General features: G+C 41.1%; 1 protein-coding gene across 2 annotated transcripts in view; it reads left to right on the top strand.

Moving 5' to 3' along the window:
• The window catches only part of cyth1a (cytohesin 1a), a 29,527-nt gene extending 15,464 nt beyond the window's left edge, over positions 1-14,063 (top strand). The window contains exons 2-13 of one of the 2 annotated variants that reach the window (XM_017425412.3): positions 1,631-1,713; positions 3,519-3,583; positions 4,933-4,999; positions 5,113-5,231; positions 6,251-6,331; positions 6,541-6,653; positions 7,413-7,561; positions 7,641-7,752; positions 10,781-10,857; positions 10,944-11,012; positions 11,166-11,320; positions 12,206-14,063. In XM_017425412.3, the coding sequence (XP_017280901.3) occupies positions 1,631-1,713; positions 3,519-3,583; positions 4,933-4,999; positions 5,113-5,231; positions 6,251-6,331; positions 6,541-6,653; positions 7,413-7,561; positions 7,641-7,752; positions 10,781-10,857; positions 10,944-11,012; positions 11,166-11,320; positions 12,206-12,284 (1,169 nt within the window). In that variant the 3' untranslated portion in view covers positions 12,285-14,063. Of the gene's footprint in view, positions 1-1,630; positions 1,714-3,518; positions 3,584-4,932; positions 5,000-5,112; positions 5,232-6,250; positions 6,332-6,540; positions 6,654-7,412; positions 7,562-7,640; positions 7,754-10,778; positions 10,858-10,943; positions 11,013-11,165; positions 11,321-12,205 lie in introns of both variants that reach the window. The other variant, XM_017425413.3, reaches the window with a different exon arrangement.
• The last annotated feature ends 1,162 nt before the right edge of the window (positions 14,064-15,225 follow it).

Genomic DNA, 15,225 nt, shown 5'->3' with positions numbered 1-15,225 from the left:
TGGATGCTGCTGGTTCACATGCCATGTTGTAGGCTGTAAGGTATGATGGGTGAAAGGTCAGCCTCGAGTAGACTGCTGTGCTCCCTCAGCTGTCTGGAAACGAGACGGGAAGAAAACATGGCTTTGTTTCGGAGCTCTTTTTCTTTTTTGCTTCCATTGTCTATTATCCTGTTGTCAGCGATTAACACACATTCCAGTAAATGTCACGTGTATTTGCCTCAAGGTGTTCAGGCCTCTAAGAATACACTGTATGGGAATTGTTCAGAATGATCACTTAGTTTTACATTTAGAGAAGTGCTTGTTTTATTTTGGTTGATGATTGAAAGCATGTTTATCTGTGTGTAACTATCCACATACTATAGTTAACATTTTCTGGATAGTTGTCAGTTTGGATTTTTGCTTCATGGATTTATTTCCCTTTTAATGTGGCTACACTGTGGTTTTATAATTTTACCTCTGCAAATATGTTACATCAGCATGGGACTAGTGTTGACTTAGTGTACATTTAAACATGTCTTCCATGTCTCCTTTTTTGGACTGAAAGTTGTGAATTTACTAAGCTAAGTCCTGGATGTTGCAGATTTCTGCTCTGAGTTCCCAGCACTCTATTACAATTTGTTAAATGTTTCTAGAGTTTCATGGAGTTGATTTCATGCTCAGCCCATTTGACCTTTCAACTCTGTCGTTGTGTTAATGAAGAGAAGAGCAGAGGTCACAGGAGGTCACGGCTCATGCATCGCCTCTGGGGGTTTCAGAAAGATCCCCTTGTGGTAAAAACTGTGGTGCAACTAGTTTAGTACATAGCATGCTACAACTTTAAATGCTCAGTGAAGGGCTCAGGATGGATGGTAGTGATAGTTAGGAAAATTTAATGAACATGTATTTGAATGGGGCATCATCAGCATAGGGATTCTGCAGTGTGGTGTGCACAGTGAGAATTTTATTCAGTAAACGAAAAGTTCCAGATGAGAAGTAAATGTGCTTTCATTACAGCTTAGTGTTATCTTCGCCTTGTCTTAAGATACATAAGCAGTGCTGAAGTGAGATGGTTTGCTTTTTAAACACTATTTCTTAAGTGAGAACAGAGTAAAGGTAAAAAGAAACTGCTTAGTTCAACGAAAAAGTGAATGAAACTTAAAAAAAATGCTTTGACCGCTGGTATTTTGAGTGTGCCGACACAGCTGATGTCTCTTTGCTGCTCTCTGTGCAGGTGCTTCTTTAGCACAGGCCAAGCTAATTATAACCACATTTTTTGTGAGTGACAGAAACTCTGGCAGCAGTTTGAGATCTGTCACGTTTCTGCTCCTCTGAGCGTCGTGGCTGACTCGAGTGTTTCATTGACCCACTCCGAAGTTTTATCATCTTCAGAGTCCATCCTGCTGATGCAGACTTCAGACGCCATTTGTGTGCCAGTTTTTCATGTTTTTGCATTGGCGATCGTCTATAAAAAAGTCAAAGATTCACATCTCTTGCCATGGCCCTGCGCTTGCCTTTTTGATTTAAAGGAATATTAGAAAGTATAATCAGATTTTGGTGCACTGATGCACCTTCAGGGATATGCTTTAGAAATGAATGTGCATAGATAAGCCTAAAGATGCTACCTTTCATCTTCTCTCTTATCTCTCCTCAGTGCCAGACGACCTCACTCCAGAGGAAAAGCAAGAGCTGGAGAACATCCGTCGGCGAAAACAGGAGCTGTTGGAGGACATTCAGGTAAAACTGGAAGAGGACATGTAGGCTGATGCAGACATTAAAATACACAAATACTAAAAGGATATAAAATCAGATGGGTTGTGAATGTATGTTTAACTATAAAGTCTCACTAATTTGAAATGGATTAAAACAAGAATCCCTTGGTAGTTTTAGAAAACGGTTAAAGTTGCCTCAGCTCTTGAATCTATATGCTAATAAATAGACCACTGTTTGCTTGGATCCACAAATGTTTTATCACTATTCAAGTTGAGCAAATAAGACATTAAAATGTCTTTATGTGGCTTTATTGGTGGAAGGGTTTGCCGTAATGCTTCTTTTCTAAGGAATCTTTTGAATAATACACTCCTAGAGGGATGTGAAGTATTTCCTAATAAATGCTCTCTTCCTCTGAAAGTTATTTGCTTTTATTGTTACTTCATTATCCTCTCCTATGTGTCATAAGTTAGTTGAACAACCCTCTATTTACAGATACATGTTTTCAGTGGTTTAAAAGCTGTTTTGAATAGAACATGGGTGCAAAAATTTGACAAACGACTGTCTCTGTAAATACTGTAGATGGATTCTGACAAGTCTTTTATGGCTGCATTTCCAAGTAAAACCCTGGATTCAAATCAGCTCTTCTGAATTTTCATCAGAGTGGTTTATTGATTGCTGATCACAGTTTATGGTGATTCTAGTTAGCTATTCAGGTTAGTCCTGTCACTCACTAACCATCAAGAGGAAGTAAATGACTCACACGGGGGAGGGAATATGGCTGACTTGACTTCTGCTTGTCCTGATAGACTCCGGAGGTGCAATCCATCTCCTCTCTCTCTTTTTTTCTTCTTTTTTTATGAGTCTGGAACACTATCACTGCCCTTCCCCCCTGCGGCCACCACTGCTGCCTCCTCACCCCTTCAGTGGTCGGTCTGCACACTGACCCCTCTTCTCCTTTGTGACTCCCACACCCTCCTCTCTGCTGGTCCTGCATGTCAAGGTCCCCCCCTCCCAACCCCTAGCCTTTTTTTTTCTGTGTGAGCACAGCCTTTTGTTTGTGGAAGCAACCATCCAAAGAATGTGTTGTGATTGCACAGGCCTTGAAAAGACAGATGTTCCCTTTGTGGTTTGTCTTGAGTAAGTTAGTATTTTGCATAAGTTATGATACACTAACACTGTTGCAGGGTACGAATGAGGTGTCTTGTTGAATATGAACTTGATTTATTTAAACCCACTCATTATAGACAGTAGCCAAGCCTGTTTATACACAACAATCTTTCTATCAAGCCGATGTCAACCTTCTCATGCTCTTCTACCCTCGGTGCCCTTACAGTACGTCGCCAGTCTGGCACCATTTGGCCGAAATAATCGACTAAATCTGCCTCTGAGGCCATTATTCACTTAAATGCTGCATAAAAATATAATCCACTTATATGCTTTCTTACTCAGTTCATATTGAGGTTATCTCCTAATGTGCTCTGCTCATTGAAATTCAGATTGAGAGGGTTGTTAAGGAGAGCACACATCCAAACAGAATGTTTAGTCTGTTTGGGGAAACCTGCCTGTCCAGCGTTGTCTGGAAAAAGAACCCATTCTGCTCTCTTTGTCAAGCTTTTAGCCATAATGTGTTTATTCCTGTCATAAAAGGCTACCTGGCTGCCAAACAGGTGATTGGACCACTCCCTCGGCTTCATTTCATGCAGCGTTTTCTTTGTTACAGATACTTTGCTTGTTGTTTTGTCCTGGTCACACCCTTCCATGCCTCACTGTGGTTTTAGTGGACAGATGACTCTCAGCCTTTAAAGACTAATGCTTGTTTTCTTTTTCAGCGGCTGAAGGATGAGATAGCAGATGTGACCAGTGAGATTGAGAACCTTGGTTCCGCTGAGGAGAAGTAAGAAAATGGGACCTGATCCCCCCCCCCCTCCCTCACACGTCTCCCTCTCTGTTTTGCCTAAGTTGGCTCATTGCTTCCCTTCTATTAAGTTAGCAAAATGAAGCTGTCAATTATTCATGTTTGATGGCTAAGTCAGGCTTTCCATCACACCGAATGACGTCCCTAAATTGGCTTTGCTTTTAAGGCAGTTTAAATGTTTCATCAGGCACACCCCCATGATGGGAGTCCTCATTGAATAATGCAGTGGGTGTACTGGTAGAAGCAGACAATAGATGGTCTCGGGAGAGGGAGAGCTTGGATTTGCTCTACTCAAGTGGATAGGGATTCTGTCAGAAAATTTTGCGAAGCAGTCTTTCACTTGCATGTGAAACCCATTAAGTACCTTCCTGTGATCTGATTGTCATGTGGTCATTTTGGTTAAAAACAATTAAAAAGAAGTTGTTTAATATCACAGCTGTGCCGGACTTTGGTGCTCAAAAACCAAAGGAATGCCAGAAAAGAAATGGTGACGTGTCATCAGCTGAAAAATGAAAGCGTAACCATGGCGATGGCACACTCTCGGGGTGCACTTTGACCCTGAATTATTCAAAGGCTGAGAAATGAGACATTCCCATATACATCTCAGCCTTTTAACATCGCGCTTGATCAACACCTTATTATCGCAGTGTCACCATCGCCTGGCAAAAAAGACGAAACAAAACCCAAAAATGTAATGTCTGGAAAATACATTTACTGAATAAATCATCCAAGATTAGACCAACACAACTTGTTGGATGACGGAGACTCGACCAATAAGTAGCAAAACGACAAAAAATAGTCGTAGCATCTTCTCAAATGGTAATATTTGTTACTCTTTTGAAACATTGACTTGTTGGAGCACATTTTGTCAACATTTTATACATATTTAAATGAAACTCTCTGGTGTGCCTCGTTTTTCTTTATTGTAGATATTGAGTTCTTTCTGGTTCGATAAACTGTGGCAGTGATGAGTCTTTAAATGACCTTCTGCACATGGAAACTGTCTCAGCTAGCCTGCCGTCTCTGTACTGGAAGGCAATGAACAAGACACTAACATTTTTAAAATAATTTTATTAGCTAAATTTTGAAGTACTTTGTATCATTTTACTGTCATAAAATCAACTGAAAGATTAGTCACAAAAACAATTATTTGCAACATTTATTCATTATTACATATATACTAGCAATTTGTCACGTAATCTCTTCTGCTTTTATAACAAATATCATGCTGTTATATGTATATACACACGTATTATAAACTGTGTATACACACAGGGGATATGTTTGTGCAAAGATCTCTAATAATGACTGATGTTCTGATATTTCAGGAAAAATATGCAGAGGAATAAAAAGGTGGCCATGGGCCGCAAAAAGTTCAACATGGACCCCAAAAAGGTTGGCGGAAGTTACTGGTGTTGTTCTTCAGAGACACAGGTTTTCTGACATGTTCTGATGGGTAGGATATAACAAACCTGTTTTCATTTCTTTCTTTCTTTTCTTCCCCACAGGGTATCCAGTTCCTGATCGAGAATGACTTGCTGAAGCACACCAGCGATGACATTGCTCAGTTCCTCTACAAAGGCGAGGGCCTCAACAAAACAGCCATCGGAGATTACCTCGGAGAGAGGTCAGGAGACATGTTTTGTGTTTTTTGTTTCTCCATCCTCAGTGCTTTGAATTCGTTTTACCAGCACCCATCCACGTGACTGATAAAAGCCTGAAACGGACAGTGCATAGTTTCCTACTGCTTTGTTTCCGCTTCGTCGGGCACACACCCATCCTTTCCCAAACACTGATTATTGGTTCCACATTTAAATGATCTTCTCAAGACGATGTCCATTACTCACTCTCCTCCATCTGTTTTTGGTTATCATACTCATTCATAAGCAACATGACCAAGACACTCACAGCTCAGGAATGCACGTGATTGGAAAAACAAAGAAAGATTTCACTGGGGAGGGAACACATAATACTGGAAATCTTGAGCTTAATGTTGAGTCCGCACTGCTCAGGGACTATAGTGTAGACGGCCGTACACTCAGGATGGGTCTTTTGTAGGGTCACACCAGGAAATGGACGTGATGGATGCTCTCTGCTGGATTGTTATCAAGCTTTCAAACTGTTTGTGGATCTGTAAGGAGGGGCCGTAGCAGGGAGGGGTTTGGGTGGTCATTTGTCCGCTGGAAGTGGTGACTGGATACGACTCTGAGCTCCGAAGGGACTAACAATCATCCCGAAGGACAGATCATTTACTCTGAAGGACTTAAAGGTTGGGATGATCTCATGATCTAGAGTAGATAATCAGTAAGGATGGGCAGGGAGCTTTGATTTGTAGTGAGTAACACTTGTGTCACAGATTTAGTCTTTTTAACTCTGCCTTAAGACTGAAATGACCACGAACACATTTATTTTAGGTCCTCTGACTTCTACATTTCAGATTAGTTCAGTCACCACTCCTCAAGCTCGGCTAAAGGAACTTATACTTGAACTTAGTGGAACACGTAATAAATTTACAATTTTCTTTGAAATTCATCATGAATCAAAGCCCTAATATATTTTTTTAAATGTATCTTGTCATGGAGAGGTAGAATATGACTTTCACCCGGTGAAATCGTTGCTGTAATAAATTTCTCACGTCTCCTTTAGAGATGACTTTAATATCAACGTCCTGCACGCCTTTGTGGAGCTTCATGAATTCACAGACCTCAACCTGGTTCAGGCCCTGAGGTAAGACATCTTCTTTGCATCAGTTACAGAAAGTTTCACAACATTTTCTCTTCTGTTTTATTGTAAATTCTAAGTAGATTTTTAAGACATGCCTTTTTTTTTTGCAAGGATGCAGCTGTGAGTTTCAGTCTTGTTCCAGAGCAGAGAAAATGTAGTTTCTTCTCTAAGGAAGTGAGGCTGTTGCTGATTAGAGTTGTCTCCCCTGACAGACAGTTCCTCTGGAGTTTTCGTCTGCCCGGAGAAGCCCAGAAGATCGACCGCATGATGGAGGCCTTTGCTCAGCGTTACTGTCATTGCAACAACGGTGTTTTCCAGTCCACAGGTACGGACATTGTGTTCCACAGTTCTGCCAAAAATGCTGCGTGGTTTATTTGAGTTAAATCTGCTTTGTCATTTAGGGAAAATTACTTGGCACTGATAATGTTTTGAAACCAGATTCCACATGCAAATAAATATACAGGGCCAGTCAAAGATTTGGGGACACTTGTAAAAACAACAGTTTGATGTTTCCAACCAGCTCACTGTTATTGTCCATGTCTGTTGGGATACCTGGGAAACACATCTAAATTAAATTAACAGTTTAAAATATAGGGAATAACAACTATGTTAGACTGTTAGACTAAAAGGTTGTCCCTGAAGTGTGCAGGTTTCCATGCTGCACTGAGATTTATTGGTATTTAGCAGATGCAAAGTCCACTTGGTGTTTGGGAAATAATGCTCCTAACAGACAGTCCCTAACATAGATGCAGATGGATGTGAATATTTTATGTGGTTTTCTTCTAAAGTGCTGCTGTGTCAGCCCTGTGATTACCATGTCGTGTTTCAGCTCATGTGCACACACACACACACACACACACACACACACACACACACACACACACACTCTTAACTGCCCACGTGAAGTCTGCCCACTCTGCTCTCTAACAAAGACACATCTGTTTCTCTTCTTACCTTGGCTGTAGTTTGAAAAGTGCAGCACGTTCGGCTAATGTTATTTTAAACCAACATTATAGAATGACTCTATCTTTATGGTAAACGGCGGCCTTTCACCGTCTTGTATCCGTCTGACTGTGTGTTGCAGACACTTGTTACATCCTGTCCTTTGCCATCATCATGCTGAACACCAGTCTCCACAACCCAAATGTGAAGGACAAGCCCAGCGTGGAGCGATTTATCTCCATGAACAGAGGCATAAACGACGGAGGAGACTTACCTGAAGATCTGCTCAGGGTGAGCAGCACCTACAGCCTCTGGTCTTCAGCATCTGTCTTTTCTCAAACATTCACATTGAACTTCCTCTTTGATTTAGAACCTGTATGACAGTATCAAGAACGAACCGTTCAAGATTCCAGAAGACGACGGAAACGACCTCACACACACTTTCTTTAACCCAGACAGAGAAGGCTGGCTGTTGAAACTGGGTGAGTGATGCATCTCATGTGTTCGTGCTCTGGAGTGAGAGTACTGATTGTTTTGACTCTTTCGATTAAAGACACTGTTGCGTCTGTATTTCAGAGTATTTTGCAGGCCGATAAATGTCTCCCCTGAGGTCGTTAGGCTGCGAGTGTGCGTCTGTGTGTGAGCGTGTTTCAATAGGTGTACACACACTCGGCTCAAGACGTGAAAATGTCTCGACTTACTTTAATGTATAATGAATGGAGCCTTATAAGACCAGACATGTAAACATTTTAATTATTTACAATCCATTCAGAGACTGACATGCAAAGTGTTCACAAAGTGCTCATTTGCAGTAAAATATTGACTTTTTGTAAATTAGGAATGTAAGCAATACTGTAATATTTAGAATTTTAATTTTAATTTGAAATGCATAAGTTTAAGATACTGTGTAGTGAACACTCCCAACTCCCAGCCCTCACTTAACAGCATCTTTATAACATTGTCAACTTTTAAATTTTCACCTTGCTTTAATTTTCCCCAGACTTTTGTGACACTCGAGCCGTGTGTTGGCCCTGACGACCGACTCGTTTTTCCAATCAGCTAGTTGTTTGGATTAAAAATGTTCCACATCATTTCAGCCTCCTTTTAACAGGAAAACGCATCTCTGAACACTTCCATTCCCTAACGTTCTGTTTCCTCTCATATTTTTCTCTGTTGTACAGATTCAGAGTGAAAGGGGTGAATTAGTAAATTTAAACTTGAAGTCACTGTGAATCTTTACAACCAGCTGTACCAACGGAGATGAGAAACACTTCCTCCAACTATTCCTAACTGGCACCATTGAAGAAAATAATCAGGGTGGAAAATTGATTAGTTGATGTAACAGAAATAGACCGAGGTGGAGGTTAATATTTCATGTAGTGCTTTACAGTAGCTTTCACATGTCTGCACTGAGCAGAGCTCCCTCTTGTGGACAGATAATATGTTGAGCTGTAAAGCAGCGCATCAAAGCCTCACTTGAAGCAGATAAAAAAAGGACTGTGGTGCTAATTCCTTATCATTTAATTTGATTTGTTATGTTTTCTTTTCCTCTTCGTTTGTTTGTTTGTTCCCATGATTTTGGCTGTTGTCTTTCCTCAGGAGGTATGTACACCTGCTCTTCCCCAATGCTAGTTCATCTCTCAGCTCTCAGGTGCTTTTGGTGGTCTGCCATGCTTTTCGTTCTGTTCTTCATTTAATTACATTCAGAACAGGGTTTTTCTCCGAATTGTTTTTTTTTTTTTGTCTCTTCATCGACTCATGTGAATTTCAGATGTTTTGTCTCTTGTGTGTCATTGAGCTGGAGGTTTTTCCACACTGTTTTATCTTTGTTGGGCGGTCAGCGGGTGAATTTGCCACCTCGTGGGTTGACTCAGTGTGCTGCTGCTTTGTGACCACTCCACTGAGCACCGTTTTTGTTCTCTGTATGCTCTGGTGGTCACTCTCTTTGATCTCCTTTTTTTTTTTTTTTTGGGAAGCTGCATTATGCCTTCTTTCCATCCAGCGAGCACAACAAAGAACTTTTTAGAATCGATCAAAAACCAGCTAAACATTGGGGAGTTGTTGTTTGCTCTCCGGCTGCATGGAAAAGGGAATACTGCATCTTTTCATCAGCAGAGCTGTGCTCCACTTAGCTCACGCTAGAAATGAATTTGAAGAGTAACTGTGGCTGCAGCCTGTTGTGATGCTGGGCTGGATTGGACTAAACTGTGGGAGAGTAGCATGGGCCGAGGATTGTGTGTGACTCAAACATCATAAACATCTTTCACCCAATCAGAAAATAAAAAAAAAAAAACAGATTAAAAACTCTAATACAACCTGCCCTGTCTTAACCTCCAGTCGTCCTTCCTCCCACAGTCCTATCTTGTGTGGGTGACTCCCTCCTCTCAGCTCCACTTCAGCCCAGGACCATCCACACACCCCTGCAACAATCTGCTGGGATGTCCCTCCACGTCCCAGGCACTGTTGCACGGGAACTGTGTTTTATGAGTGACAGAAATTGACATCCAACCAATCACAGCCTTGAAGTCGCCCAATCAAGTCTTCAGCCGTCAGCTATATGCGTCTGTCATCTGTCAGTCTGTTTGTTTTTTTTTTTTTCTGTCGCAACACGCAAATAAATCTTCGCGTGACGAGGAGCTGCAGCTCTCCATCTGTCAGTCATCACTGATGTCTGTAGATGCTAAGCCTAAACTGAGGTGTCTGACCTTCTGATATGTCATATACAGTGTCACAGCTGTGATATGATGAAAAGGAGTGTGTTCTTCATGTTTGGACTGAAACATCTTTAAAGCCTCGCCTGTTAGGTCAAGGGTCTCTCAGTGCATCTTTTTACTAACATCGGTGGTGGGATTTTCTAGTCTAGACAAACAGGATATTCATGTCTGAGATGCCGTTAGAGAAGCTGCGCACGTTTCCACAGCAGAGCCCCCCCCCCCGGTCCTGCTCAGTTTGTTCCCATCCTCCCAGAGTTTAGCTGCCAGCTGCTTCTGTAATCAGGTTTCACCTCACAGGAAGTCCACGTGTCAAAGAGGCCAGGAGGTCGACCTCAGATCAGCAAGCAGAGTTAACCACCCTGCCCCCTGTGGGTGTCATAATCTACTGCTCACTCCTTACTTTCCACATTTAAAGCTCATATTTAGAACTCCCTTCCTAATATGAAAGTTGAGTTTTAAATTTTTATTCACATGAGCACCTACACTGTGTAAGAAATACCCTGATATCAAATCCAAGTAGTCAGAATCTAAATGTGAAAAATCAGTATGGAGTCTTGTAAAGTAATGTTTGAAGTCCTTAAATCAGTAAGAGAAGGGAACATGTTTGTAAAGTGGTGATGGGGAGCACTTTGGGTGAGAAGTGGTTAACAGGAGTCCCTTGGAGCCGTCATCTGTCTGTCTGCCCATACATCTGTCTGCCTGTCTGCTGCTCGATCCGGTGCTTTGGTGCTCGCTCCTCTCTCCTTCTTCCTGCCTCCCGTTGAGCCTCCCTGACGCGAAATGTTTTGCCCCGCAGGGGGACGAGTTAAAACCTGGAAGAGGAGATGGTTCATCCTCACAGACAACTGTCTTTACTACTTTGAGTACACCACGGTGAGTGCAGCTTCTCCTCCGTTACAGCGCAGTGATGCTCACTGACGGGACGTTTGGAGTCACTTAGATATTTATGTCTGTTACAGGACAAAGAGCCACGAGGAATCATCCCGTTGGAGAACCTGAGCATCAGGGAGGTGGAGGACAAGAAACCTGTAAGTACAGCTCACTCTGCTGGCACATTGTGGGATTACTCATAGATCAGTGCAGATGTAGGTTTAGCAGCAGTTTTAATAAGTTTTATTTATTTAGTTTTCTCTTTATCAAATTAATCTTTATTTTTTGACTGCTATCCGTATATTTTTCAGAACTGCTTTGAGCTTTACATTTCTGAGAACAAGGACCAGGTAATAAAAGCGTGCAAAACTGAGGCTGATGGGCGTGTTGTCGAGGGCAACCACACCTTCTATCGCATCTCTGCTCCCACCGCTGAGGAAAAAGAGGACTGGATGAACAGCATAAAGTAAATATATTCTTCTTCTGTTGTCTAGCGTACATGACTTAAATGCACGGCTGATGTACGATGGTTTTTAATTGGGCCGTTCAGAGTCCAGACTCATAAATGCAACATTTTTGCAAACTTGCACCAGTAACCAGATCTAGGTAACCTTAGAAGCTGTGATTTACTGCAGCACCTTTTACATTTACTGTTTGGATCAATATAATTGCGGAAGAGTGACAGTTTTGTAGCTTTGCATCAATCTGGTTTTTATTTTCACTTCTGGGAAATTAAACTCTGTAAACAAAAGTTGCATAACTGTTATTCTGAAGCCTGGGTTCATGCACACTTAATGGCTTTTTTTTATCTGTGATCTGAACACTTCTGGTGCCACACATTTATGCATTCCTCCTTTTAGTTCCCTTTCAAAACGTTCTTTAAGCTTACATAAAGTCTCCCCTTCTGTACATGCTGATTGCTGAAGTGTCCATCTTCTTCATGGGTTTTGAAAATCTTGGCATAAAGTTTAAATGAAAAACATATCAGTATATCAAATGAGTTGATTTAGTCTTTGTTTTATTTTTGTTAGAGGAAAATGTATGGTTGAACCAAAGAACTGAGCCTCTAAATGTTATTTTTGTATTTTTATTTTACCCTCCTGAAGCCCTCAAAACAGAGAGAGGTAGAAAAGCCCCTGCCACTTTGGGTCATTTTGACCCAAAGGCTGTGGGAGGGTTAAATATTGACATATAACTCTACAGTTTTTCCAATAAAAAAAGATGAAAATTATAAGCCACTTGGAACAAAGTGCGCTGAGAATTACAGCACTTTACGAACGCCCCAGTTTCTCACACCTGATTTTACCAACATTGTTTTTATTGACATTTCTCTCTGCTTCTGTTTCCACAGAGCTGCCATTAGCAGAGACCCTTTTTATGAGATGTTAGCAGCCAGGAAGAAGAAGGTGTCGTCCCTTAAGAGGCACTAGAGCTGCTCAGCTTTTCCAACGTTGCACTTGACGGAGCAGGGGCCTCCGGCTGTCTGTGGCGGTGCAGAGGCCACGGTCGAGGTCAGCCTCAGACCTCTTCAAGGGATCCCTCAAAGACTGATTCTGGGACTCTGCAGGGCAGAAGAATCAGGAAGCATGCTGGGGCTTTAGATAAAAGTCGGGGTCACATCCTCCTCTAACCTCCTGCCTGATTGTCGCCCTTTTGTTTTTTTTTTCCACACCTCAGCATGTCTTCTCTCTCTCTGAGGCAGGAAAGAAATTTTGCTGTTTAACTCAAGAAAAATCCCCTTTAGAAGAGGCTTTAAACACTCCTCCCCCCTTTTCAAGTTTCATAAACATTGTACAAATACCCAACTTAAAGTTCCTCTTTGCACTCGTTTCAACTCAGCAGGTCTGACCCGAGTGTGGCACCCCGACCAAAATATTCCTCACTGTCTGAAGGAAGAGAAAATAGCTTTTCTGATGTGCTTTAAAGTGTTTTGTTAATATTTGTCTATTTTTACAGCTTTTATTGTCGATTCCTGTTAAGTTGACTTTGTTGGTTTGCTTTTTAAGAAGAGTATTTTGTAGCAGAAGCTGCTGAGAGGCTGTTTTAGGTCTGAGGGCAGGAGTGTTAGTGCTTCTATAAAAGTAAACAAAAAAAAGGAATGAAAACATTTCTGTTTCTATAATAATAATAATAATAAAAAATTGCCACTCAGGAGATTTTTTTTTTTTTTTTGAAAAAAGGCTCAGAAACTTAAAAACTTGAGCACAATCCAATGAATAAAGCGCTCAGCTCAGACTGAGGAGGTTTTGTAAATGTGACGCTGCAGGGTCCTGCAGAGGAAACCTGAAGCAGTAACGTCTTATTAAGAAGATGAGTGTCTTTGTTACTTGGGGTTTCTCAGCCCATATTAGTTTCTGCCTGCACTTTTCTGTTTTTAAATAAGATCAGTATGACCCCAAAGTCACTTAAATGTTAGAACGATGGACCTGCTGCACAGAGCTCGGTGCTTTAGTCAAATTGCTGCTGGTTGGCAACCGGGATTTGAGTTTTTCTGTTTCCAGTCGAGCATAGACTTGATTCGTTTTCTGCCTTTTTTTTTACACTTGGTTTTCGTAGTTATCTTAATTGTCGAAAAAGAAAAGAAAACAAAAGAAAACCCAGACCCACTTTAACGTGTTTGATCATTCTAACATACTGTATGCTTCAGGTTGTTTAAGCCATACTGTATGACATGTTGTTGAGGCTTTAAAGGAGCGCCGAAACTATGCCTGGAAAAGTGTCTCAGGATGTTTGATGTGAAACTACTCTTTTTGTATCTGCAGTGTGTTTAGCTAGAAATAAAGGGCAGAGTGTCTGAGCGGTCGTGTTGCAGCAGTGACTCATTTAAAAAAATAAAATTAAAAATTATAGCGTAGTTTTACAGATATGTCGACTTGTCCATCAACAGGTTTCCTTTTCTGTTTCTTCTGTTCCTGCTGTATATAAATGTTGCTCCCAAAATGTTTAATTTCTTTCCTCTTTTTTTCTTTTTGTTTATCTTTTTAATGCACTGCTCCCAGAGAATTAAGAAAACAAAACAGCCGCCATTCTCGACAGTATTGACTTATTTATCAAAGTTGTACATATTTAAATGTATAGCGGGCATTTTGTCCTTGTTTTCTATTAGTTTTGCCATTTTTCTTTAGTACACTGTAATAATATTTCAGATTTTTCTTTTTATCGTTGCCATTTAATCAATTTGAAATAAAGCCTCACTTGTCTCAACATTGTTCCTGAGCTCATGGTGCAGTTTTAAAAATGCTCCAGCAGGTGGCAGCATAAGCTAAGGCCTTCAGACTTCTAATGCAGTCTGAATTCTGTCTGCTTCCTGACAAATCAGTCCACACTGGGTTTATGGGTAAAGATATCCGTGTCTGTAATTTATCCACGAATCCTGAAAACTTCCACTTGAGGGCAGAGTTGAAACTGAATATTCCCCTTTTTGTCTGATAATTCTCTACCTGAGTGTGCTTCACTCTGGACCACGTCTGCCCTCTATAAAATACAAGCCTTCCTATGGTTAGTTTGATTTTATTTATCTATTTTTTTTTAATTCAGCCTTTTATTTACAGCTCCTATTCCATTTCGTATTATTCCACGAGCTCCCTTTTTAAGTATTTATGGCACCAAATGTCGAGTCGGCAGGGAAAGGTCGATATTTACAAGTGAACATGTATCATATTCAATGATGCCTGGAAAAGCAATCAATAGAAATGACTTTCTCAATGGAGGCGTCATGCTGGAAACTGCACGGCATCAAACTCGTGCTGTGCGAAGGAGGACTTGTTAGAAACAATGAAGACTAAGGTGCATTAACATTCACATGCACCCTTTGGTTTCTGTTAATTCCTACTAAATTTAAATCCTGTGCTATTATTAAATTACTGAAAGGACTCTTTGTAAGACCGGGGGATGGAAAGGTTAAAACTTACAAAGTAAAATGCTCAGTAAAACCTTTTGTCTCTGTTAATGAGTCCAAATCTTGCAGCAGATTCCTGTTCCTGTCCCCAGACTCTACAAAAGAACAGGATCCTTCTAATTTATCAACATCCTGCATTCAGACCCATGCTGTACCTGTGCATGTTGGAACCGAACAGATGGTGAGCTCTGTCAGAGGGAGAAGTCAACCCAGGAGGGTTGCAGAACTGTCTGGGTTGAGTCAGAGCTGAGGAAACGGGACTACGTTTGACATATTAGTACAGAAAACTTTGTCATTTTTCAAATGAAGTTTGGAAAGACCAACAGATTTCTAGATAAGGCTGCATCTGGTTACCCAACCAACGTGACCGATCAAGAACAAAAGGCCTGGGTCACTGACGGAGAGAGAGTTCTTTTACGTCTGTGGGTGATGCGTTCAAAGTTACACGTCTAGCATTTCCTGAAGGAAAACCT

Source organism: Kryptolebias marmoratus, linkage group LG12 (assembly GCF_001649575.2).
Source record: "Kryptolebias marmoratus isolate JLee-2015 linkage group LG12, ASM164957v2, whole genome shotgun sequence".
NCBI classification, from domain to species: Eukaryota; Metazoa; Chordata; class Actinopteri; order Cyprinodontiformes; family Rivulidae; genus Kryptolebias; species Kryptolebias marmoratus.
Note: the sequence above shows the minus strand (reverse complement) of the source record. Positions and strands in the feature narration are given on the sequence as shown.